The sequence below is a fragment of the Pristis pectinata genome, chromosome 21 (genome assembly GCF_009764475.1).
Source record: "Pristis pectinata isolate sPriPec2 chromosome 21, sPriPec2.1.pri, whole genome shotgun sequence".
NCBI lineage: Eukaryota > Metazoa > Chordata > Chondrichthyes > Rhinopristiformes > Pristidae > Pristis > Pristis pectinata.
This window is the reverse complement of record NC_067425.1, coordinates 11164364-11190416: the sequence shown is the minus strand read 5'-3', so window position 1 is coordinate 11190416 and position 26053 is coordinate 11164364. Positions and strand designations below refer to the sequence as shown.

The following is a 26053-nucleotide window of genomic DNA, read 5'->3' as shown; positions in this document are numbered from 1 at the left end:
CAGTGTCATAAAACAGGGAAACAGGCCCTTCAGCCCACTCTCTCTGTGCTGGCTATTTTTATCAATAGTAATTCCATTTTCTAGCATTCAGGCTGTGCTTGGTATTCCACCTCTCCCAATCTCTTCTCATTAGACAAATCTGCCATCCCTGGAACCAGTCTAGTGAACCTTTGCTGCACTCCCTCTACAAGTACATCCATGCTTCAGGTAAGGTGTGTACACAATACTCCAGTGTGGTATCATCAAAGCCCCTTATAACTGCAGCAAGACATCTTTACTCCTGTACTCAGTTCTCTTGTAATAAAAGCCAACATTCCATTTACCTTTCTAGTAGCTTGCTGCCCCTGTATGTCAGCTTGCAGTGACTGGTGTACAAGAACACCGAGGGCCCTTTGAAGGTCAACATTACCTAATTTCTCACCATTTCAAATATGGTATGACTTTCTGTTTTGTGCATCAAAGTGGACAACTTCACATATTTCCGCATTATATTGCATCTGCTGTGTTCTTGCCCTCTCACTCAGCTTGTCCCATTTTTCATCTTTTGTATCATCCCAAGTTTTATATCATCGGCAGACTTGGAAATATGACATTTGGTTCCCCACAGCCAGATGGTTTATAGGTGGGGCCCAAACACCAAATGCTGTGGTATCCCACTCCTCACAGCCCGCTAACCTGATAATGATCCATTTATTTCCAATCCTTTGCTTTCTCCTTGATCTTTAGTCTATGTCGGTTATTACCCCCAGCCTTGTGGGCTGTAATCATGTTGACCACCCTCCTGTGTGGCATCTTATCAAAAGCCTATGGGCTAAATCACCTCTAATTTTTCTATGGTTCTATTGATCATATCTTGCCTTTTTACCTGCTCCCCGCCAAATCTCTCCCTCCATTTCGTGCAAGCCCTCTCTCTGCTCCCATACCCCTTCCCCCTCTCTCTTTGCCTCACCTCCCAGCCCTGTGGATTCCACCTCTCCATCCCTTGCTTCCCATCTTGAACGTCCTATTCTCGTTCTTCCCCTTCCCCCTCCACTCACGCCCAGTTCCCATCTGCGGGACTGTTCCACTCAAGCACAGTCCCGCACACCACTTTGCTCCCGTCTACTCCGACTTTCCTATCCAAGCTCCTCCCTCTCGACAGCCCCATCCTCCCCCTCTCCCCCTCCTGCCTCCAACCCGTCTCACCTCCATCTCCCCTTGTACTGCCGCTGCCGGTATCAGCTTGCTCCCCCCACCACCCCTCCCGCATCCCCTGCCTCCGTTGACAGGGGTCTGTAATTCTCCATTCCCAGTAACAATCTCGAAACCAATGTTCCTTCGCTAAGGATTCACCGGAAACCCGACTGAGTCAGACTTGAGAAACCGAAAGTGAAATGAAACCTTTAGTTAATGGCAGATTACACGATAGTTCATGATGTTGTTTCGGCACCTTTACATTCTCGTTATTGGTAAGACCACCGGACGCTTTTAGATTAGATGGAATGAAGAATGCATTTGATGTGTGTATTCGCGTTTGACCCCCGGCGCCATGGGCTGCTGTACGTTTGAAACTTAGTCCAGCGTTTAGGCAGTATAAATGCAACGTCAGGCCGCAAGCAATAGTCTCCTAAAGAGACGTGCTCCTCAGTGTGGGCATGAGCTGGTTCTTTGGGACCCCTCCCCTTTGCACCTGCGGACAGGTTAGAAATCATTTATGCTGTTCTCTATAAAATGCATTTGAAAAAAAAACTCACCAGGTTTGTTAATGAGTGTTGGAGATGTTTATAAAGATTTCCCTTGGCATTTAGTTCAACTCACACTAGCGTTGCAATTTGGTAAATTAAGCCAGGGCAGGATTTACAGAGTAAATGGCAGGGTCCTGGAGAATGTTTTAGAAGAGAGAGACCTAGGGGTATGAGTACAGGTACATAGTTCCCTGAGATTGGCTACACAGGTAGATTACTGGAGAAGATTTTAAGAGACAGGATTTATGGGCATTTGGAGAAGCATAGGCTGATTAGGGACACTTAGCATGGCTTCATAAGGGGCAGATCATGCCTCATGAGCCTGATTGAATTCTTTGAGGATATGACAAAACACATTGATGAAGGTAGAGCAGTGGATGTGGTGTACATGGATTTCAGTAAGGCGTTTGATAAGGTTCCTCACAGAAGGATCATTCAGAAAGTCGAGAGGCATGGGATCCAGGGAAACTTGGCTGTGTGGATTCAGAATTGGCTCACCCATAGAAGACAGAGGGTGGTTGTGGATGGAGCGTATTCTTCCTGGAGGTTGGTGACCAGTGGTGTTCCGCAGGGATCTGTTCTGGAACCCCTGCTCTTTGTGATTTTTATAAATGACTTGGATGAGGATGTAGAAGAGTGGGTAAGTAAGCTTGCAGCTGACACAAAGGTTGGTGGTGTTGGGGATAGTGTAGAAGGTTGCTGTAGGTTACAACAGGACATTGATAGGATGCAGATCTGGGCTGAGAAGTGGCAGATGGAGTTCAGCCCGGACAAGTGTGAAGTGATACACTTTGGAAGATCGAATTTGAAGGCAGGATACAAGGTTAATGGCAGGATTAGCAGTGGGTACATTTAAGAGACTCTTAGTTAGGCACATGAATGATAAGAAAAATGGAGGGCTATGTGGGAGGGAAGAGTTAGATAGATCTTAGAGCAGGATAAAATGTCGGCACAACATCGTGGGCTGAAGGGCCTGTACTGTGCTGTAATGTTCTATGTCTATGTTCAGGTAGACAGGGTGGTGAAGAAGGCGTTTGACATGCTTGCTTTCATTGGTCAGAGCATTGAGTTTGGGACATCATGTTGCAACTGTACAAGTTGTTGGTGAGACTGCGCTTGGAGTATTGTGCGCAGTTCTGGTAGCCCAGCTATAGGAATGATAACATTAAGCTGGAAAGGGTGCAGAAAACATTACTGTTTGAGGGCTTGAGTTATAAGGAGAGGCTGGATAGACTGGCACTTTTTTATCTGGAGCATAGGACGCTGAGGGGTGACGTTATAGAGGTATATAAAATCATGAAGGGCATAGATAAGGTAGATGGTCAGTCTTTTTCCTAGGTTGGGAGAGTCTAAAACTAGAGGACATAGATTTAAGGTGAGAGATGAAAGATTTAAAAGGGACCTGAGGGGCAACTTTTTCAGACAGAGGGTGGTGAGTATATGGAAAGATGTGCCAGAGGAAGCTGTAGAGGCAGGTACAGTTACAATGTTTAAAGGACATTTGGACAGGTACGTGGATAAAAAAGGTTTAGAAGAATATGGGCCAAACATTGGCTAATGGTCCTAGCTCAGATATATACCTTGGTCGGTATGGATGAGTTGGGCTGAAGGGCCTGTTTCTATGCTGTATGACTCTATGACTAGAGTTTGGTCTGTTTTGCACTGTCATAGATACTATGCTTTCAGTAGGAAGTAAACCCATTGGAATCTCAGATGTCCCATGATGCTGTTCAAAGAGTGGCAGAGGGTTTTCCTTGATTTCCAGGCCAACCATTAACTCTTAGGATCAACTAAGGGTTTTCTTTTGAGAAAGCTGAGGGATGACCTACTAGAAGTCTTTAAAATCATGGACATATGGAGCAGGAATACATCATCCACCATTCGTTAAGATCGCGGTTGGTCTTCTACTTCAAGCACCACTTTTTTGCCCTGTTCCTGTCTCCACTGATTCCCCAAAGATCCAGAGATCTGTTAACCTCTGTTTTGGATGAACTTGACAATTTAGAATCTACAACCCTCCAGGATAGAGAATACCAAAGATTTGCATCCTTCTGAGCAATTTCTCCTTATTTCAGTCCAAAATAACCGACCCCTTATTTTATCCCTGGTTCTCGACTCCTCAGCCAGGAGAAACATCCTCTCTGCATCCAGCCTGTCAAGTCCTGTAAAAATTTTGTAAGTTTCAGTGAAATGTTTTTATAGGGTGAATGCAGAGAATCTTACCATTTGTGGAGAAGAGCAGAACCGGAGGTCATCAATATAAGATAGTCACCAAGAAAGGGAATTTGGAAGAAACACCCTTATCCAAGGAGTGTGGAACTAGGGAGCAGTTGTAGTGAATATCATAGATACATTTAAGCGGAGGCTTGAAGGGAGCAAAGATGACAGCATAGAGTGGTTGGGCCAAGTGTTCTGCCCTCCAGATTATCTGGTCATTCATTTCTTGCTGGTTGTGGGGTCTTGTTTCATGAAAAAGGCAGTGACATGCATCTACGTAATGACATCATTCCATCTCATTCATTGCCTTTAAAACAAAGTAGGTCTGTGTGTTGCAAGATGTCTGGTCCCGTTTAAAGGTGAGTTTTTTTGGCAATTACAAGCTTAAGAGAATGTGTTAATGATTTGGCAAGAGACAGTGAATTGAAAAGATTTTCAAATACAATTGTGTTTCCAGTACTGTAGGGACCAGAGAATTATTTGCCCAAATGATATAAACTGCACTGTATCTTTGGATAATTTCAGTAGTAAAAAAGGCATGTAGAGGCAGAGAGTAAAGATATTGATAGCTTTATAATAGAAGTCAGTGTTTCAGATTAAAGAGTTAGACAGCTTTTGCCCCATTATAATATGTACAATTCAGTAATAAAATTGTGCCAATATAGAAGCAACTCATACCAGGTCTACAGCAGAAGAACAATAGGTCATTCAGCACCTCAAGCCTGATCTGCTGTATTGTAGTTTCATCCATTTATCTTTTGTTCCAAAGGTCTACAGTGTAGTACAGTACGGACGGGGTGCAGCAATATTGGGTATGTTTGTTAGCCTCTGACTAGGTCTCCAGAGCAGGGTTTGAACTGTGAACTTTCTGACTAAGGTAAGGTTGTTACTTACAGAGCTACTACTGACGTTTCAGACATGAGAGAAAAAATATGGACTTGGAGGCAGAAATATTCACCATCAGTGCAAAGATGTTTTACTCAGCGAAGTGGCGGTGTAATATACATTGTCCAACCTTTGTTTAAAAACTTTCCTTGAGTTTCCTACTTTGCTTTTTTGAGGAATTGCACTGGCCCAGAATGGACACACTCTTCCAAACAGAAAGCTGGATTGCACCTTTCGAGAAGAGAAGCAAGATGATGGAACTCCTGTGTTAGGGCACACAACTGTCACGAGGAAGGCATTGCTGCTGTTTGGTGATATCGATACAGATGAGGAAGCAATTCGTTTTAAAGTTAAAGGTAACCTGAAAACATCAAGCATGCTCAGCAATTAATTCTTTGTGGCACACCTTCTGTAACGTAATGGTTCAAATCATTTGGGAAGTTGTCTTTCCTTCACATAAAACATCAAAAATTGCTTATTATTGAAAAGTGAGGCCTGTTCATTTTTTTTTCACCAGTGGGTTCCAGAGCCACTTCTCGTGGTAAGCCAGTAGATCCTCTGATTTATAAGGAGAGGAGGCAATACATGAATAGGCACATTTTACCTAACCCGCACATTGGAAGATGGATGAGTCTGGGGTTAAAGCGGGTATTACATTCAGTGCAATTTGATGTTCTGTCATGGGAAGGTAATATAGGATTGGGTGTAAGGCTGACATTCTAACAAGATGCATAGAATTCTTGTCTGAGAAATGAGGCTAAAATTAACCTCAAAATATATTGTCTCATACAGATGTAAGTGTATATTCCTTTCATGCAGCATCGTGGCAAGATGCATGGATGTTATGGGCTGAGTGGCCTCCTCTTGTGGAGTAAGCTTCAATGAATCACTGGAGCAGCACAAGGAAGTTGATGAGGCCACATCTGGAGTATTGTGTCCTGTTTTGGTTACCCTGTTATAGGAAGGATGTCATTAAGCCAGAAAGAGTGCAAAGAAGATTTATGAGTATGTTGCCCAGTCTTGAGGACCTGAGTTAAAGGGACAGGTTGGGCGGGCTAGGACTTTATTCCTTGGAGTGCAGGAGACTAAGGGGTAACCTTATAGAGGTGTACAAAATCAACAGGGGTATAGACAGGGTGAATGCACACAGTATCTTTTTCCAGGGAAAAAGAAAATGAATCAAAAACTAGAGGGCTTAGGTTGAAGGTGAGAGGGGAAAGATTTAAAAGGGACCTGAGGGGCAACTTCTTCCATGCTGTATTACTCCATGACAATGACTGTATTGCAGGGCTTCACATTACAGCACAGAGGCCCTGCTGCCAGAGCACCTCTGATTGGTTTTTCCCAGTGGGCTGAGCTGAGCTTTGTCACCTAACAGCCATTGCTCAGCTGCATCAACAATACGGTTGAAGTCATTGTCCAGGGCGACTGGCTGGGATGATGCCTGCAGCAGGAGTGGGGGGAGGCACCTGCTGGAAGAAGGCCAGCTGCTGGCTTTACAGAGCCAGGACATACACATTGATGAGCCAGGGTGTTTCTGTATGCTGTATCTGCCATGAGGAGGTGTCCGTCAACAATCTCTTTGACTTTGGTGACAATGCATTTGCCTCCATGAGCAATCATTGCCTCCTATCCATATCGATTGCCCATGGTTCTCTCCCCCCGCCCACCCCCCCCGCCATATTGTGACCACGGCCATGGTTAACCACACTCCTGCAAAATTTGAACATGGTGAGCTGAGCTAGGATTGCAACACGTTAAACATTAGCTCTAAACACTGCTCCATGCAATCTTTCCACCTATTGTTTTGTAGATTTAAGGTCCAAAATCACATTACCACAGAATGCCCATGGTGCACTTGCTCCAGACTGATATCTGGGTCTGGATCTCCCCAGGGGTTGTGGGGGAGTGAGTCCCACCACGGTGAAACTGGCAGCACAGCTGAGGGGAGATCAGCTTGGTCCTCGATCACTGTTACCTCCTTAATCTGCTTCTACTTTGCTGTTCCTGGTGTTCCAGGAGCAGGGGTGCATCACATTGCTCCCAGCTCTCCAGAGCTGAGGTACTCTAGTGTCTTTGGTTCCCTCACGGGTTCTGGACTGGGGCCTCTCCTTCCCTCACGGGTTCTGGACTGGGGCCTCTCCTTCCCTCACGGGTTCTGGACTGGGGCCTCTCCTTCCCTCACGGGTTCTGGACTGGGGCCTCTCCTTCCCTCACTGTTTCTGGACTGGGGCCTCTCCTTCCATCATGTGTTCTGGACTGGGGCATCTCGTCTTCAACCCCTTGGTCCCTTTTATTTTGTCATTTCTTTTGTCTGTGGTGCCAACTCTCTGACACCTTCAGTTTTTTTAAATTTATAATTAAAAATGTGCCTTGGTCTCTGTAAAATATAACGTATCCTGATGGTCCAGGAAGCTACTCATCTATTTTTGAACTGGAACATTATTAGGCTTTGTGTGTCTTGCTCAGGTTCCTCTCCAGAAAGAAGAAAACTGTACTGTCTCCTCACCCACTACCCAAACTGGTACAGTGAACTTCAATAATCGGTACCCAATTGATCAGAAAATCCTGATGGTTTGGCATCTGGCTCGCTCATTAGTCCAGAGTGTGAGTCTGGGGGTTTGGAGTGCAAGCAAGTTGTGTAGCCGGAGCCAGGGTTGGTGTCAAGAACACTGGAAAGTGGGTAGATTTATGGTTGAAACTGGGGCCAAGAGTGCTGACAAGCTGAAGCATATAAGCTGCAATTCACTGGGTTTACTGACAAATTTATTATCCTACAGTGTGACATCTAAAAGTGAAATAAAATTGCGCTGGGGTTTTATTAAGAGTAACATTAAATAGTCTGTAATGTCTGTTGGTGGAGAACCACCAGTGTCCTGAGGGGGCTGGATGCTGGAGTTTTGCTGTAGTTAGTTTTTGCCCCATCCCAGGAAGGAAGCAGTGGAGGTGTGAAATTGAAGCATTGCTGTCCAACTGGGTCTGACAATTATTTAACTCTAATTACTACGAACTGGCCAGGACGTGGTGAAATGTGAGATGTCCACTGATTCAAGGGGATTCAACTGAGCGAGAGTGAAGTCTGTAATGTTCATCCATCGGACACCCAAAACATCTCTCAGAACGGAATAATTAACCCATTATGTTGACAAGCAAAGTACTGTACATGTTGGAAATCTGAAATGATGGAAGGTCATTAACCTGAAACACCAGCTCTATTTCTGTCTCCCCAGGTGTTGCCTGGACCTGCTCAGTATTTCCAGCATTTTCTGGTTTTGTTCCATTATGGAATTTGTTCATTGTATTTATGTATAATGTTGACATTCAGTAGTACTTAACAGATTGTATATGTGCTTCACTTTCCACTCCATTGTAACTAAATATCCCAAGTTACTTTATTTAGTCTACTAAATCTCTGACTTGTAATGGAGTTAACATTTCAGATCAAAGATCCTTCATCAGAACTGGGAAGGGGACTAAACATGCTCGTTGAGCTGCAAGGAGTGTGGGGGAGGAGGGATGTCTCTGATAGGGTAAGACCAGGGTAACCATGGGGATAAGTTGTAAATGAGGTCATGTGGTCAATGAGTGAATGGGGGCAGTTAGAGTGTGAGAGCATGGACAAAAAAAAATGGGAGTTGCAAAATGTGGAGCAGGAAGATGTGCCCGGCAGGTCAGGCTGGGAATGTCCTCCACACTCAGAGAAAAAAAGATCAAAGAAGAAAAAAGAAATTTCTCCAATTTCCCAATTTCTCATTTCTTTTTTCCCTTTTCCTTGGAGCAGACTCGATGGGCCGAATGGCCTACTTCTGCTCCCTTGTCTTGTGACCTTGTGAAAGAAAACAAACTGAGCCAATGTCACAGATGGATGACTAATATGGAGAGAAAATGAGTTACCTGAAGTTGTAGAATTCAATATTAAGTCCAGAAGGCTGCAACATGCCCCGACAGAAGATGAGGTGCTGATCCTCAAGCTTGCATTGGGACTCACTGTAACAGTGCAGGAGGCCACAGACCAATGGGTCAGAGCGGGAGTGGGATGAAGAATTAAAGTGGCAAGTAATGGGAAGCTCAGGGTTTTCCGTGTGGACTGAACGTGGGTGTTCCGCAGAGTGATCAGCCAATCTGCCCCAGGTTTCTTCCCGAAGAGACCACATGGGGAGCACTGAATGCAGTATTACTAGATCGGAAGAAGTGCATGTGAATCCCTTCTTCACCTGGAAAGACTCTTTGGGTCTCTGGATGGTGGGAAGGGAAGAGGTCTTCCCAAATTGGGACTAATTGCCAGTGGTTTGAAGAAGTCTTTTGGAAGAGATGGAATGCACCAGTTACCTCACTCCTGAAGTCAATCCTTCAAAAATGGATGGTCAGATGGAATTGCTAATGATTGCTGTAGCTTTTTAAATTTAAAAGGAGGCAACTTAGGCTGTAGCAGTGATATTTAAATACTTGAAAGCCTGCTAGGTTTCCTTAAAGTTAGATGCTTCAACTGAAGGATTAGAGAGGTTTACTAGCTAGGGGCAATAGAGAGATGTATGCATTTGGTATTCCTGTATAGTCATGTACCAACTTCCCATCAAATGGAAGTGTGAACCTTTCCTTATATTTACAGATTCTTCTTTAGACATATTCCATTACGTGGGCACGAAACCTGACGATTTGGAATGTGAAATTAGCCGATATTCCACGCACGGATTCCACGTTCCCTGGCCACACCAGGGTGCGGAGCTCACTGAGAACAAATGGTTCACTGTGACTATAAAGAACAGACATGGCAAATTCACTACAACTAGCTTCATGAGGAAACTAAAAGCATCTAATCTTGAGGTGAATGAGAAGAGTGAAGCACCAACTGATGATGAAGATTCACCCATTGGAAACACCGATACTCTGTTAGTTCAAGGTAAGGTTTTAAGACTGGAGAAGTCCAATATAATTTGTTCAAAGTGGTACAAGAAAAGATCGGTGTTTTAGGGCTTGCATCTTTTAGCTTCTTAAGACCGTTAAAAATAATCAGGTTCTCTTGCATACTGGTAAAACTCTGGTAATTAGTTTAATTATGTCAAAACAACAAATTTCACATCATATGAGTCAGTGAATATAAACCTGATTCTGAATATCAATCATGTTTTTTTTAAGAATTTGCATTTCAAAATGTGAATCTTGTTCATGGCCTACTGACCAATTGCATTTATTTCTGGAAGCATCACTGAATCTGCTCTGGGTAGGGGGAGGGCAGTGAAACATGGAAACAACAGTCAATATTTCATGTGCAGGTATAATTTTTATCTTTACCAATTTAGTTATGATATATTATTGAAACCAAAAATTGATGTATTTGCCTACAGTTATTTTTTAACAATACTGTATTGCCAAACAGTGCTGATGACAAAAAAGAAACCACATTCAGGCTGAACCAAAATTAAAAACTATACAATGCAAACCTTAGTTCGAGGCAAGTGTTTGCTTTAGAAACATAGGAAATAGGAGCAGGAATAGGAGATTCAGCTTTTTGATTCTGCTCTGTGATTCAATATGAATTTGATCTTCTAAATTCAACACCCTATTCCTGCTTTCTACCCACATCCATTGATCTCTTTACCCTTTAGAAATATTTTAACTCCTTCTTGTATATATTTAATGATTTGGCCCTTGTAGGACTTTGCACAGGAGTGTTTAAAAAGCCCTCATCTCCGATAATAATACAAAAGAACGAAAGTCCAGGAGGCGTGCAAATAGGTAGATTAAAATGGTAAGCTTTTGAAGTAAATGAAACTTCAGTGGTGTAGTTAGTAACCAATGTGATTCGGCTGTTCCTTTTTACCTGTTAGTGAATTATATCATCCACACAAGTACACCATTGATCAGAACCAAACTGAAGCAAGACCTAGTTTTGGACTGTGGCTACAAGATTGATCACAGTACCGATGTTAACATTGACTGGAGATATCAATACAAGGGGGTCAAGAAGAAATTGTTTTCCTACAATGGACGGAACCAGCAGGTTGAACACATCGAGAAGGGAGTTGGAGCATTCTTGGACCAGATCAAGAATGGGAATGCGTCCCTCCGCATAAGAAATGTTGATATTAACAATGAAGGATCCTACACCTGTTTGGTATATGTCCCTCCTCTCTTCGGTACACACACCATCAACCTGGAGATTATGGGTAAGCTGCCAGTTTTGATGAATTAACCAATATTGAACTTGGATGAATATTTTTGGGTAATGTGGAAATTAACAAAAAAGCAAGAGGAAAGTTTTAGCCTTTAGAGTGAAACTGGTAGAGGAGGAGCCTAGATTAATTATTGTACTCTACAATCAGTAAAATAACGGTTGGTTTAATGCCTGGATGAAGTGTATCAATGTAGTAGTTAAGGTTAATACTAGCAATTGGCAAATCATCCTCAGTCTTTTTAGTATTAAAGTTGGCGAGCTTGAAACCTAATAAATTCCAAGGACCTGATGATCTACTTCCCAGAGTTCTGAAAGAGCCTTAGACATGGTGAATGCTCTCCTTATCATCTTCCATGGTTATAGCGATTCTGGAAATGTTCCTATGGATTGGAGGGTAGCAAATGTGACCTCACTATCTAAGAAAGGAGAGAGAAAGAAAGTGGGAAGCTACAGTTGAGAGCCCGTTCAGCTATGGTAGAAGGAAAAAGGAAAGTCTCACCATCGGACCACATACAATGGAGATGGAGAAACTAGGAGAATGGAACACGGTCTTTACGGCATGCGGGGTGTAACTATGGGAGTAGGTGGGCTTATAATGGATATTAGTAGCTTATTTCTGTACTGAGGTGACAAGATAGGGAAGAATCAGATACAGACTTTATGAACTTGAGAACAGGCTGGAAACTGGCAGCAAAGATAATGACATTTTTGAGTTCTATATGAATGAAGGAAGCAGTGATCAACAGTTGAGGAAGGGGGCCAGAATTGGGCTGAAGAGAGGACTGTTTCACATATCCAAGAAAGGGACAGGCATAGTTTGGACCCATATGTGCTCCCATAGCGACACCACGACATGGAGAAAGTGAGTGGAGTTGCATAGAGTGTGGTTCAATATGGAACAAGTTTGCCTGGGTAGAGATGAGTGGTTGCTTTGGGGGAGTGGTTGGGCCTGGTAAGTGCCCTCAGACCATAAATTCTGTGGGATGGAGGATGAGATGTTCATCGTGGAAATGAGTTGGTTTGGACCAGGAAACTTTCCAAGTGGCGGAGGCATCTGAGGTGTCCCAGGGAAGGGAGTGGACATGGGAGAGAAAGAATAGAGTCAAAGTGGGAAGAAGTAAATTCAGTGGGACAAAGTGGGCTGTACAATGGATCCACCAGGGCAGTCCTGCTTGTTCATTTTGGGTAACAAGTAGAAGCAGCCCTATTTGGCTCTGTATTTTCTCACAACATAGAAGGTAGCTATTCATCCCATCAAGTCTATCTCATCTCAAAACAATCCCAACAACATTCCAAGCCCAGCACCTTCAGTGATGGACATTTTGCAACAAGGAAGAGACAGTGAATTCCACAGCCTCTGGTCATACCTGGAGCACATTCCCTACCAATTAGCTCATGCATCCCAGCAATTTTTTGTGTATGCACATTTATTGTATGTGAAAACATTGCTGTCAGTTCAGCTTAATGAAGGTGAAATGATGGTTACCTGCTGCCATAGTGACTGTTTGCACTCAGGACCCACAGGCAAAACTGCATTATTCCAGTATGGTTATAATTAAAGGGATCAAAGGTTGCAAATCCCAGCATCAGAAGGCTGATATATCATGAATAATCACCAGCATCATTCCCTGTGCTTCCGCACAGATGTACAAAGGAGAATATAACCAATAGTGGGTATACTTGCTCACATCAGTATAAGCAACCAAAGGTCTATCAACAGTGTTAGGGTGAGCAGACGTGACAGTAAGCCAGAGCGGAATACAGGTAAGAAAGTGTCCAGTGCGATCAATACAAATAGGTTAAATCAACAATACCAGTTGTCCTTTTACCTCCTTTCTTCCCTATCCTCTGCTCCCGGTGCCCAAGTACTCTCTGCAGCTGAAGGAGTGAATTACTCGTAGTACCTTTTACAATTCAGTGTACTGCTTTCAGGGCTCACAACATGATCCCCTCAACATTGGGGAAGCAAGACACTCTGCGGACCACCCTTGTTCAGCCTGTGTGTAACTTCTGGCTTCTGGCCACTTGTCACTTTAATTATGGATCCCGCTCCCAGTATTCCCTCTTCTTGGTCTCCAATAATGCTTCGCTCAAGCACAATATAAAGTCAAGAGCACCTTGTCTTTTAACAAGGCATACTGCAGCCTTACAGACTGAAGGTTAAGTTCAACGGTTTCCTGATAATGATATTGCTCTCCTCAGTTTCACCAAATCTAGACCCAAACTCTGTTTGAAAACAAAACACTGCAGATGCTGAAAACCTGAAATAAAAACAGAAAATGCTGGAAACACTCAGCAGGTCAGGCAGCACCTGTGGAGAGAGAAGCAGAGTGAATGTCGGAGATTGAAGACCCTTTGTCAGAAGGATCCTTCATTTCTTTATCTATCCCATTACCACCTTCTTGTTATTAAATCTCTCCAGTCATTCCGTGTTGCCCCCTCCCATTCTCTGCAACTTAAAGCTTGCCTATCTCTAATTATTCCCAGTTCTGATGAAAGGTCATTGACCTGAAAGGTTAATTCTGTTTCTCTCTCCACAGATACTGGCTGAGTGTTTCCAGCATTTTTAGCTTCTATTTGTGAGCATCCACCCAGGCGTTGTGACAGAATATTTTGCTGTTCCATTTGCAGAGCCTCCCAAGGTTTCCTTGAACCATGATTCACTTTCCCTGAAGGAAGGGGACGAGCAGAAGCTGGCATGTGACGCAGAGATGTATTACCCACTTGATGTGACGATGAAGTGGCAGCGCCAGCAGGGCCGGGAGCACCTCCTGCCCGTCTACCTCACCAATACTGTCTTTTCATCCCACAAGCCGAACAAAGATGGCACCTTCAATGTGACAAGTTACTTCAGGTTCACAGCCTCCCTCAGGGACGACGGTGCCACGTTCATTTGCCAAGTTGGTCATATCAGCTTGGAGAAGGCAATTAAACGTTACGTCCATGTGAATGTGGAAGGTAAGCAGTGAGCAGACTTCACTGATGTGGTTCCAAAGCATATCGGGGTTCAATATGAATTATTATTGGAAACCTAAGGACATTCGCGTCTCAGATTGGTACTGAAGCAATGACATCACATTGAATGGTCAAACGGAACCAACTGGTTCCTGAAGATGCCCGTGGTCTGGATTTTGAATGTTTGCCCAGATCTCCTTCAGTTAGGAGGGAAGAATTGGAAAACTGAAATCTGTGCAAATTTAGCATGTGTCCCTCAGTCAATGCGCTCATGTCAATTGCAGTCTTTAACTTTCAGCTCATCTATTTCCTAATGTAAGATGAGATAAGATATCTTTATTAGTCACACGTACTGTACATCGAAACACTTAGTGGAATGTGTCTTTCTGCGTAGTGTTCTGGGGGCAGCCCGCAAGTGTCGCCACGCTTCCGGCGCCAACGTAGCATGCCCACAACTTCCTAACCCGTACGCCTTTGGAATGTGGGAAGAAACCGGAGCACCTGGAGGAAACCTACGCAGACACGGGGAGAATGTACAAACTTCTTACAGACAGTGGCCAGAATCGAACCCGGGTCGCTGGCGCTGTAAAGCGTTACGCTAACCGCTACTCTACCGTGCCTCCCGCTCTGTTGCATGGTTTATTTCTTAATTCTATCCTCAACTGTGCCTTTCTTTTCATTAGACTTGACTAATCCGGCTGGCCTCCCTCGATCTACACTGTGCAAACTTGATACCATTAAACTCTGTTGCCTGTGTAATAATCTGCAATAACTTCCATTCACCTTGAAGCTTGCTGACCTACATTATATTCTGGTTAAGCAATGTCTCAAATTCAGTGGAACCAAACGTACAGAGAAGAATATAACCAACAGCTGGTATACGGTAGTGTAGCGGATAGCACAACGCTGTTGCAGTGCCAGTGACCCGGGTTCAATTCCCGCTGCTGTCTGTAAGGAGTTTGTACCTTCTCCCCGTGTCTGTGTGGGTTTCCTTCGGGTGCTCCGGTTTCCTCCCACATTCCAAAGATGTACAGGTTAGGAGCTGTGGGCATGCTATGCTGGCGCCGGAAGTGTGGTTACACTTGCGGACTGCCCCCAGCACATTCTCAGTAACGTAAAAAGACGCATTCCACTGTGTGTTTCAATGTACATGTGACTAATAAATAAATATCTTACTTGTACACATTAGTATAAGCAAACAAGGCTCTAACAACGGTGTTAGAGTCTTGGTGGGTGGAGCTGAGAGTAAGCCAGTGAAGTATTCAGGTAAGAAAGTGGCCAATGCAATCAATAAAAATGGGTTAAATCAACAATACCACTGTAGCACTAAGAAATTTATGTTCCTTTCATCCCTACCAGTGGTACTTGGATCAGTTGCGTTGTATCAGTGTAAATGACCTTGGAAGCAGAAACCCATGTAAGCTTCAATGTTGAGGCAACTCTAAAGTAGACAAAAGGAGGCAGCAACCTATTTTAGGGAGTATTGGCAACGCACATGTTTAACCAAAATCAGTTTAATAATGAGAAAATGTATATGGTTAAGAATGAGCGATGAGCTGTTTGTTTCTGGTCGTGCAGGTGTGAGGGATAAAAGTTGACAGAAACAGGAGGAGACCCCTTCACCACCTCTCTATGCAATGATGTGGAACTGAAGTCTCCAAGCAGTCATACTCAATATATTCTTTTATTTCCACAGCACGATCTCAGATACTACTGTACATCTTAATTTTAATATTGTCCCTATTCTTCTGCGCTGTTCTGATCATCCTGCTAATTCACTTGAGTAAAGGTGAGTGCTTGCTGTTTTGTTTTCTTTGCTGTTAATCAGTAGGAGGTGAGCCCATCTCTTGAGGATTCCTATTTCAGCCCCCACAATAGTTAAAACTGTTGCTGCATAATCTTGGTAAAAGACCAATTCAATATCATTATGGTCATAGGAACTGCTGGCAGATATGAAGTGATCTCAATGGAACCTCTACCAGTTCTGAGGGGGCTTGATGGGTTTGTGCTGTGACGATGTTTCCTTTGGTGGGGGAGTCCGGAGTTAGGGAGGACAGAATCTCAGGTTTAAGCCCGAGATCAGGGAATTTCTTCTCTGAAAAGGGTGGTGACTCTTTGGCATTCTCTACCCCAGAGAGCTGTGGACACTGGATCACAGAGTTTATTCAAGGCTGAGATTTTTTGACTATGAGGGGAGTCCAGGGTTTGGGGGTACAGGCAGGAAAATGGAGCTAAATCCAATGACCAGATCATGCTGAATGTTGAAGCAGCCTCAAGTTGCCACTGGCCTACTCCAGCTCCGATTTCTTTTGTACTTGTGTTAATGTTTAATTTGGAGAATCAATCCAGCGTAAAGGGATTATTGAATAGAGTAACATAGAACAGTGCAGCACAGGAACAGGCCTTTCGGCCCACAATGTCTGTGCTGACCATGATGCCAACTTAAACTAACCCCATCTGCCTGCACATGGTCCATATCCCTCCATTCCCTGTGTGTTCATGTGCCTGTCTCAATGCTGCTTAAACGTACAGCACAGGAGTAGGTCGTGCAACTGGCCAAAGCCAAAGTTTATTCTCTGCACAACTCTTCTCCCAGTACGTTCACCTTCTCTCTGTCTTCCAGGATTTCCATCAGTGCGTTTTTTGTTCATGTATTTGCCTAATTTCCTTTTGAGAGCATCCAAGCCGTTTTGTTTCACAGTTACAGACATCACCACAGGCCCCCATGGGATAGAGCAAATAGCCTCAAGTGAAGCATAAATGATTCACAGCTTGAGCTTTGAACAAGCTGTTACGACGTTATGAGATCCAGTTGGACGGACAGCCTGTCAAGATTGGCTCTCAGAGAAACTTGCCATTTCTTACAAGCAGTTTTATTGGGGTCTGGTGAAAGTTGTACAGTTGGCCGTCTTTACCATTGAACTGCAGACTGACTGAGGTGTATTGCATGTTTTCGTAGACGTAACAAGTCAGAACTTTGAAATACATTTCTGAGATTACACTGTCAGGTTTTGCAAGAATGGTTTGTCACTGGTTTACTGGGCCCAAAAGTGGTTGCTGAGGGTGCTTGGTAAAGAAGTGCTTTGGTATAGTAATAAGTTAATGGATAGGTAAGAGGGATGGGTTCCAAGCCCATCGTTGCAGTTAGTGCATTGCCTGGTTAATTAAATGAATCCTGGAATTTTTAGGGCAGGATCAGCTGCTGTTACCCAGTCTGGTTGATGTCTAACTGCCCAAGATAAAGGCTCAATAGTCCAGCCAGCTCAGGGGCAATTATGGATGAACAATAAATGCTGGCCTTGCTCATGACACCCTCATTCAGTGAATGAATTAGTTTTGGGTTAAATGTATAAGTGAAGGCTGTGAGTGGTGCCAAGAGGAGTTGTGATTCTGTTACAGAACTTTAGCTGGTCTTTTCTCTTTAGAAACTGCGGTGGTGGCTTTTTGAATGGGGTGGTCCTTTTAACCTTGCACCTGGTGGATTTACAGGCTGGGAACTCAGGAATTAACCACGAGCTTTAACGTAGCAAAATAGTTAAAGGCATTTCTTCGGTAAGGACGGAAGGGATGTTGTGCAGGGATTTGGGAAATGGGAATGTGACTTGAAACAGTTGAGGTACATTTTCAGGAGATGTGTTTAAGTGGGGAAGCACAGAGCAGTATGGAGGCATTTGGAAAGGGGGCAGAAATCTGATAGTTGGAGGGTCTGCCACTGATGGTGGGGTTGGGGACTCAGCACTGGTGTTGGGGAGGGGGTGGCGGAGCACAGATCCAGAGAAGCTTGCAGATGTAGAACGTGGATGGAAAGTGAGGACGTTGCAATCAGGGAAAGTTGGGAAGGAATGCCGCTCTGTACCTGGGGGTTGAGATTATAAAATTAAAACCTGGCCCAACTGCAGTCAATGAGGCCAAGGACTTGTAATGATGTTGACACCTGGTCTGGCCTGTCCCACCCAGAACTCTGGCATGGGCACATAGCATGTGCTCCCTTGACCTTGTATTTCATGTCCTCTGTTGACATGTTTATTTATAAAGTCCTACGCACCAGTGCATTTATTTATAAAGGACTGGCCTGCTCTGATCCAACCTAAGCCTGCAGACTCCACCAGGAACTGAAGTTCTGTACGAGGCAGGCTCAGTCAGAGAGAGAGGGAGAGAGAGAGAGAGACACACAAAGATCCAGTAACACTTCTGACTCCCTCAGAGCTGAGGTAATAATGCAGAGAGCCGCTGTTACCAGGCTGGGAGGGGACAGCCATGTTGATGGATGTAGTTTGAGGTTTGCTCTGCACAGTATGACTATATCTGATGTTCATTAATAACCAATGTGTTTCCACTTGTAAAGCCTTTGAGGAGAGCAACCAAGAGCTTGTGAAGCTCATTCTGTAGCTTATCCACTTAAAAAAAAGGAAATGGAAATGTATTTTGAGTGATGTCAGTGATGAAAATGTATTAGTTCACTGTATTATATGCTTGTGCTAATGTGAGATCTAATGGCTCTCTATCCTTTGCTTTGCAGTTATGGATAAAAACAAGGTAAGAGGAATATTGTATTGTAATGCTACAAAGTTTCATATAGGAAAACTGTCCAAAGGTAATTTAGCCAGATCTTGGGATACCTTAACATACTGGGCAGTGCAGCTGCATTCCTCCTCTGACACATTCCTGCTGTTGCAGGGTTTCATGGGTATTGCTCACTCATCCCTGGTTGGGTGATCTGGGCTGGACTGTCGTAGGAGATCCCCAGCCATCCTGGAGTAGCAAAGGTTAACTGGCTTAAGGCATGAACATCCCTGGTGCCCTCACAGAGTGGGAAACAAGTGTCAAGCAGTGGAGGTAGGAGAGCCCACTGGACAGGAATAACCTCTGCACCTTGAAATCTGATTTGCCATTTAATGAGATCAGGACTGATGTGCATCCTGATTCTGTCTACTTGCCTTTGTTCCATGTCGTTTTGTACTCTTATAGAACCTAGAACACGACAGCACAGTACAGGCCCTTCGGCCCACAATGTTGTGCCAACATTTTATCCTGCTCTAAGATCTATCTAACCCTTCCCTCCCACATAGCCCCCTACTTTTCTATCATTCATGTGTCTATCTAAGAGTCTCTTAAATGTCCCTAATGTATCTGCCCCCACAACCTCTGCTGGCAGTGCGTTCCACGCACCCACCACTCTCTGTGTAAAAAAAACTTACGCCTGACATCCCCCTTGGCAAGCAAAAACTCAGATTTAACATTAATTGAGCAAGCACCCACTGCTATTTTTCTGTGAGACTTCTTGTGCCTTTCACTAATTTCTCCCAACTCCTCACAAGCCTACTTTTTGAAATCTTTCCTTATATTTTAACTCTTGGCCACATGACGGTAAATCTGCTTGCAATCTCCCCGGTCCAGTGCGTTCTTTCTAAGGTGTGGTGCCACAACCTGTAAATGGGACTTGATCTGTGACCTATTTGGGGCTTTATATAACTCTCCTAAACTATGCTCCCTGAGGAAGTAAAAGAGAACCAGTAATCTGCTGGTTGCACGTGAATGTAGGCAGTGACTAGCTCTAAACTAGCACCTACAGAGCAGCAGCACAGTGGAGTTCCTGCCTCAACAGCGATCCAGGTTCGATTCTGACCTCGGGTGCTGTCTGCGTGGAGCATGCACGTTCTCTCTGTGACGGCGTGGGTTTCCCCAAACGTTTCGGTTTCCTCCCCACGTCCCAAAGGTGTGCAGGTTGGTAAGTTAATTGGCCACTAGTGTGTCGGTGAGCGACAGAGTATGGAGATGTTGAGGGGACGGTGGGAAGAACAAAATAAGCGTAAATGGTTGGTTCTTTTGGTCAGCGTAGAGTCGATGGGCCGAATGGCCTGTTTCCATGCTGTATGTCTTTATGTCTCTCAATGTCTCAAGACATGACGACTCATGCTCTATAAATTCACTGGATTAGTTCTGTGCCTAGTCATGTTGGTGATCTGTGTAGGTGGACTGCAGCTTCTCTGCTTCTGCACTACTGCTGGATTTTCTCCAGTAAAAAATGCTCAGATCGGTTCTTTTTCTGCTGCAGGTTGGATGACATCACACTTAACCTGGGTTGGAATCCACCTGCCTCAGTTTTGCTGGATGTGTTTTGAAGGCGTGATAGGTTTTTAGAAGGCTTTTAAGACCAGCACAAGTCAGAGCCATTTAAGGAAAGGGTTTCAATCCATAACTCCAACTGGTTGATGGGTCTACCGTTGTGGGGAGGGCAGGGAAAGGGTAAAATATGGATGAGAGGTTGGGGGGAACGTACTGGGTGTAACCCTGGTATTGTGGGAAGAGATGGTGGGTGGTGCAGCTGGTAGAGCCTCTGCCTCATGGCGCCAGAGACCTGGGTTCAATCCTGACCTTGGACGCTGTCTGTGTGGAGCTTGCATGTTCTCCCTGTGACTGCATGGGTTTCCTTTGGGTGCTCGGGTTTCCTTTGGGTGCTCGAGTTTCCTCCCACATCCCAAGGTCGTGTGGATCGGTAGGTTAGGTTGTCCCTTGTGCGTTGGTGAGTGGTAGAATCTGGGGAGGAGCTGATGGGTATGTGGGAGGAATTTTAAAAAATGGGATTAATGTAGGATTAGTGCAAGTAGGTGGTTGATAGTCGGCACGGACCCGGTGGGCCGAAGGGCCTTTTCCTGTGCTGTGTATCTGTCTGTGACTCCGTGACTTTCGATGAGGGTGGGGCCAGTCCTTGGCAACATCGTTAACCAAGGAGGAATTAATGCTCTGCAGGGTTAATGAAGACGGTTGGTGGGTGAGAGGGATGTGGAGCAGGTGATGCAGCTTCATGGGTGATGTCCAGGTGCCCAGTGAGGAGGACTCCTTAGATTCTGGAGCAGGTGAAGGTTCCACAGTAGTTGTGGGGAGGTCGAGATAGGGATACGTGAGGGTGAAAATAGATCGTTTATTAACTTCAGACTTGGGGTTAGAAGTTCAGCTTGTCTTGAACCAACAAACTTAAACCAAATGGTTAATATGAAGATAATTTAAGGCTTTTTAAATATTCCATGACCAATACGCTGTTGGTTATTGTCATGTGTGATAGAATTTTCCAATGATCTCTCTTTTATCTCTCTCGCAGAAGAAGCCATACTGAGCACAGGAAACGGCACTTCAGGGAATGATGCAGCTGCTAAGGAGAGAAAGAATCCGTGTAAATGCAGAGATCCTTCGCGTCCTTGGAACCTCCTAACGTGCTTCACAGCCGTTGGACTGCTTAAAACTAATGGCTGTAGTGCTTGCACACAGCAGGAACCCACAAAGAGCAAAGGAGGTAAATCATCTGGTTATTTACTTGCCGAGGGAGGAATGTTGACCAGGACATCAAAGCCACTCATCGGCCCTCTTCCCATAGGGTGTGTCTCATCCACTTGAACCCCAGGAAGTGGAAAGTAGAGACTCAACTTAAAGTTCCATCAGGAAGGCACAACCACTAATAATCAGTGTTCTTTCAGCTTTTGAGTCAAGCTCGGTCTTGGAATGAATCTGAACCTACAACCTTCTGACTTTGAGGCAGGAGCTTTAGTCAGAGGGTCAAAGAGAGATACAGGATGGAAACAGCTCTATGGCCCACCAAGTATGCACCGACCATCGATCATTTTTTATTCTCCCAACATTCTCATCAGCTCCCCCCAGATTCTACCACTCACCTACATACTAGGGGCAATTTACAGCAGCCAATTAACCCACCAAACTGCATGTCCTTGGGATGTGGGAGGCACCCAGAGGAAACTCATGCGGTCACAGGGAGAATCTGCTGGTAACTGAATGTATGAAAGAGGAGTTGCTAACAATTTGCTGTGCCCTGCCTGAAAAGATGGCCAACAGATTCAGTAATGACTTTCAAAAAGGGATTAGTCGGATACTTGAAGCAAACAAAATGCATGGCCAGGAGGACGTGCAGGGGAATGGGTCTAACTGGGAGCGCCATTACTAAGAGCAGGCATAAACATAATGAACTGAAGAGCTGCCTCCTGTAATCCTATCATATGGACTCGTGACTGGTCACAGAATGGAGTCTAGTCATCCCTGTCCATCCACTTTACTGGTCTTGAGCAAGTAGCTGCTCCCAGATAGGTATGAACTAACCCCATTGAACCGCAGTTGACACCCCCCCCCCCCCCCCAAACCCAGAGTATTCGTCTTCCAGCCCTTGCTATTTTCCCACCAGCATAGAGCTGATAGGTCAGATAATGTTAAGAGATAGATTCCATCCAAGATCTAAAAACCTATTTTATTGACCGAGGGAGTAATAGAGAGAGAGCAGTATACTCTGTTTGCTGGTTACAACTTGTTTAAAGTAATTTTTAGTTTGAAACCAGTATCAACAGTACACTAATTTTTTATTCCCTTGCCTACTATTACTGCCTTTTGAACTACAGCCCATTAATGTCATTCTTCAGTCAGGGACAACAAGGCACAACTGTGAGCCCTCCAGTCAATCAGTAATTTAGTCACAGTATCTATTCCACAGGGATACGGGGGCCCCACAGTGCATGACTATTAGAAAAATATAACCTTAACATTTCATCTGTCAGCCCTTTCAGTGCAACACACCTTTAAAGTTGTGCTGAGTGCTGGGAAGGGCAGCAAAGACATGGGTTCCCTGACAAGAACATTGAGGTGTCATGCATGTTTGTATATGTGTCTAACATGTCACTGTTTAAAGAGTCACTCTAAGGGCCACTTAAATTCCTGTACACAGCCCTGACAAGGTGGCACCTTGTACTACATGCTGTGGAGTGAGACCTTCTCTTTGGTCAGATTAAATCAAGGCTGATAGTTGAGATATGTTGTGAGGTCTCCAACTATGTGTAAAAAGAATGCAATAAAAGCTCTTCCTACTGTCCCTTAATTTGGAATCAGCAGCATATGGGAGCCCCAGATCCCGGCAGCAGAGATGTCACCAAGCGAGCTGAACAGAGGATTTTCTTGCTGACTGTAAATCCAGAAGCAAAATACATCCAATAATTGACATTTTAAACATTATGCACAGTGTATAAAGATTGGAAAGTATTTAAAGCAGAAACTAAAATATTATAATAAACATTTTTAAAGATTAGAAAACTATATAATTAAAACAGAGACTAAAATACCACAAATCAACTTTTTAAAAAAAATTAAAAACTTAAAGCAGAAACTAAAATACCACAAATAAACTTTTTTATAGATTAACAAACTTTTAAAACTGTGGTATTGCCACAGAGGAGGTTGCTGGATGACTTGAGGAGCACAGAATATAGAACAGTACAGCTCTTTGGTCCACCATGTCTGTGCCGACCAAGATGCCAGTTTGAGCTATACATCCTCCTGCACGTGGTCTATATCTTTCTATTCCCTGCCTATTCATGCGGCTGTCTAAATGCCTCTTAAACGTTGCTATCGTATCTGCTTCCACCACTTCCCCTGGCAGCACGTTCCAGGCACCTACCACTCTCTATATATAAAAAAAACTTGCTCGTAACTCTTGTGTAAAAACAAAACGCAAGTTTTCAGTATGTTTTACAGCAGCAATAGATTGTGAGTAAGAGCAATTCATCTGATTCCTTTTGATTTGGTTAGAAAAGGCTCAACAGTTCAGCCTGTGAGTCACTGGCAGCATCCTAGGCGTTTCTGAGTCAAACTTGGATGCCTGAAATCTTAGAGGTTGTGTCGCTTCCACGGAGAAATATGCTGCATGTGAGTGGCTTTGTTGGAGTCTCAGTGAGTCCTTATTATGGCTGACAGTAATTGAAACATGTACATGGAGCCAGTATAACTAATTGCCCCTGTTTTCCTTCTCGTGGGTGGGACCACATCATCCTGCCCAAGTTGGCAGCATTGCCTGGAGCAAGATGAGGGAAGAAATCTGTTGCTTTGCTGGTCTCCCCCTTTTAACTCCTGCTCCCATTCTCAAAGCTCAGCCCGAGGGACGCTGCTGTTTTCCAAGGGTCATTTAGGTTAAGTGTACTTGTGGGGCTGTATGACACCGAGGTGGCTGGATTTTGATGTCCTAAAGAAGGAATTCTGGAACTTCCTCCTCCAAAGGTATTGGCCGTGGCTCACTGGGTGGCACTCTTACCTCCATGCCAGAAGGTTGTGAGTTCAATGCCAGAGACTTGAGCACAAAAATGTAGGGTAATAATTCAGATGGAGTGCTGAACTGTCAGAGGTGCTGTCTTCCATATGAAACTTTAAACTAAGGCCTTCTCTGTGATCTCAGCTGGATGTGAATAATGCAGAGGTGCTATTTTTGAAGAGGAGCTTGGGAGTCACCCGTGGTGTCCACAAAAAAAAATACTGAAAATAATCAGCAGGTCAGGGAGCATGTATGGAAGGAACAGCGATACATAAGAAAATAGGAGCAGGAGTAGGTTACCACATCCCTCGAGCCTGCTCCACCATTGATCAATATGATCAAGGCTGATCTGTGCTGGAGAGGAACAGAGCTAACATTTTGCATTGATGAACTTTGTTTCTGTCCACAGATGCTGCCTGACCTGCTGAGTGTTTCCAGTATTTTCTGTTTTTTATTTCAGGTTTACAACTTATGCATTTTTTGTTTGCTTTTTGAGTTATCACTGGTGTCCTGGCCAGTATTTACCACACAACCCACGTCACTAACGCAGACGATCAGGCATTAGTAAATTGCCCCTCCAAGTTTGTTGTGATCTGATCGCTTTTGCTTTGAGTTTGAGGACCCTGGTCACTCATGACATCTGATTTATTGAACTTTTTATTGGCAACACTGCATCAACCACTGAGCTGGGAGGAACATGGGGCACATAATTATTAGCAGAATCAATTTATTCTGAAGGCAGAATTAAATTAAGGAGCAGAGTAAACAGAAACTACAACTTCTCCCAGTAAAAGCAAGGTGATGCCTCCAGAAAATGCAGTGAGTCAATGGTTATATTATGGACACTTAAATCAGTCTCGGTCATTGTTAGCAGTGTTGGCCCCAGTGGTGCGTGATAGGGGAGTTACCCAATCATCTTTCTTCTAGATGGCTGCAGTACTCAAATGTGCAACCTTTATTGGCTCCTCTTATGACAAGAATCCATCTGGGGTGCAGCAAGGCACCACCAGGGGGCAGGCTCGGCCACACTTGTAAATGTAACTGCTGTAATGTAGATGCAGCAACGTGTAGGGAGTGTGTGCAACAGATTTTAACTCTAATTGCAGACTTTTCATGGCCTTGATTACACATGTACACGACTCAATGACACAGGCATAGCTTTTTTTATTGGGAAAGCTGATGTAGTAAATAGAACTGGATAATGCATGGATGGCTGGGGGTTAATTTGCTTTTAGTGAACTTGTTGGTGTCATGAGTTGTGTGCAGCTACATTGTTCTGTACTGTTTTCTCTGAAATAAATGTGCTGGTACAGAGACTCCTCAAGTTTACATAGGGAATTAAAATAAAAACAAAAAAAAAACCAAATTTAATGACTGTTCCTTTACTCACTTAATTTTCAGTGAACCATCAATAGTCCCTTTTAAAATAGTGAGATTATTGGCAGTTTTCTTTTCTCTCTTTGCAGTCTTGAACAATTTATGTATAAGTACCTATACCTATACATACCTATACCTCACCGTACTTGTGCACAATAAGCTTGACTTGGCAGTCTGATCCAGCTGGGACTCTGGAGCAGCACTGAGGAATGCCACAGTGTCAGCGGTGCAGCTTTTCTCATTTTCCCACTTGCCCATTTCTCCCCCAACCAGCACCCACAAAATAAAATAAATACTTTATTTCTGTTTCAGCAATTCTTGTGTGCGAATGGGCTGTCATTGTTATGATAGTGACTTCACCGGAAAACAAAAGCTTCAGTGCCTCTTAACATGCATGGATCCTGAGGATGGAGCTGTGTACATGAGGAAGTTCCTTCCTTATCCCTGGGCCCTTGGGATGTGGGAGGTAAGCTGTCTCCAAGGTGGTGAGCAGAGGGTGTCAGAGCAGAGTTAGCAGAGCTGGCTTTTGTTGGGAGGGATGGTGGTTGGGAGAGGGGAGTTGCAAATTAAAGGGATCACAAATTGACAAGGATACACCTGAATTTTTTATTTCTTCACGGGATGTAAATTGACAAAGCCCAGCAT

At 44.1% G+C, this 26053-nt stretch overlaps 1 protein-coding gene across 1 annotated transcript; it reads left to right on the top strand.

The window, feature by feature from the left end:
• The first annotated feature begins 1157 nt into the window (after nt 1-1157).
• LOC127581388 (tapasin-related protein-like) lies at nt 1158-25397 on the top strand. Its single transcript, XM_052035769.1, has 8 exons — nt 1158-1448; nt 5003-5182; nt 9436-9726; nt 10655-10993; nt 13633-13959; nt 15653-15745; nt 18476-18492; nt 21056-25397. Exons 1-8 carry the CDS (start codon nt 1412-1414, stop codon nt 21068-21070), a joined length of 1299 nt encoding a protein of 432 aa, XP_051891729.1. The 5' UTR covers nt 1158-1411; the 3' UTR covers nt 21071-25397.
• The last annotated feature ends 656 nt before the right edge of the window (nt 25398-26053 follow it).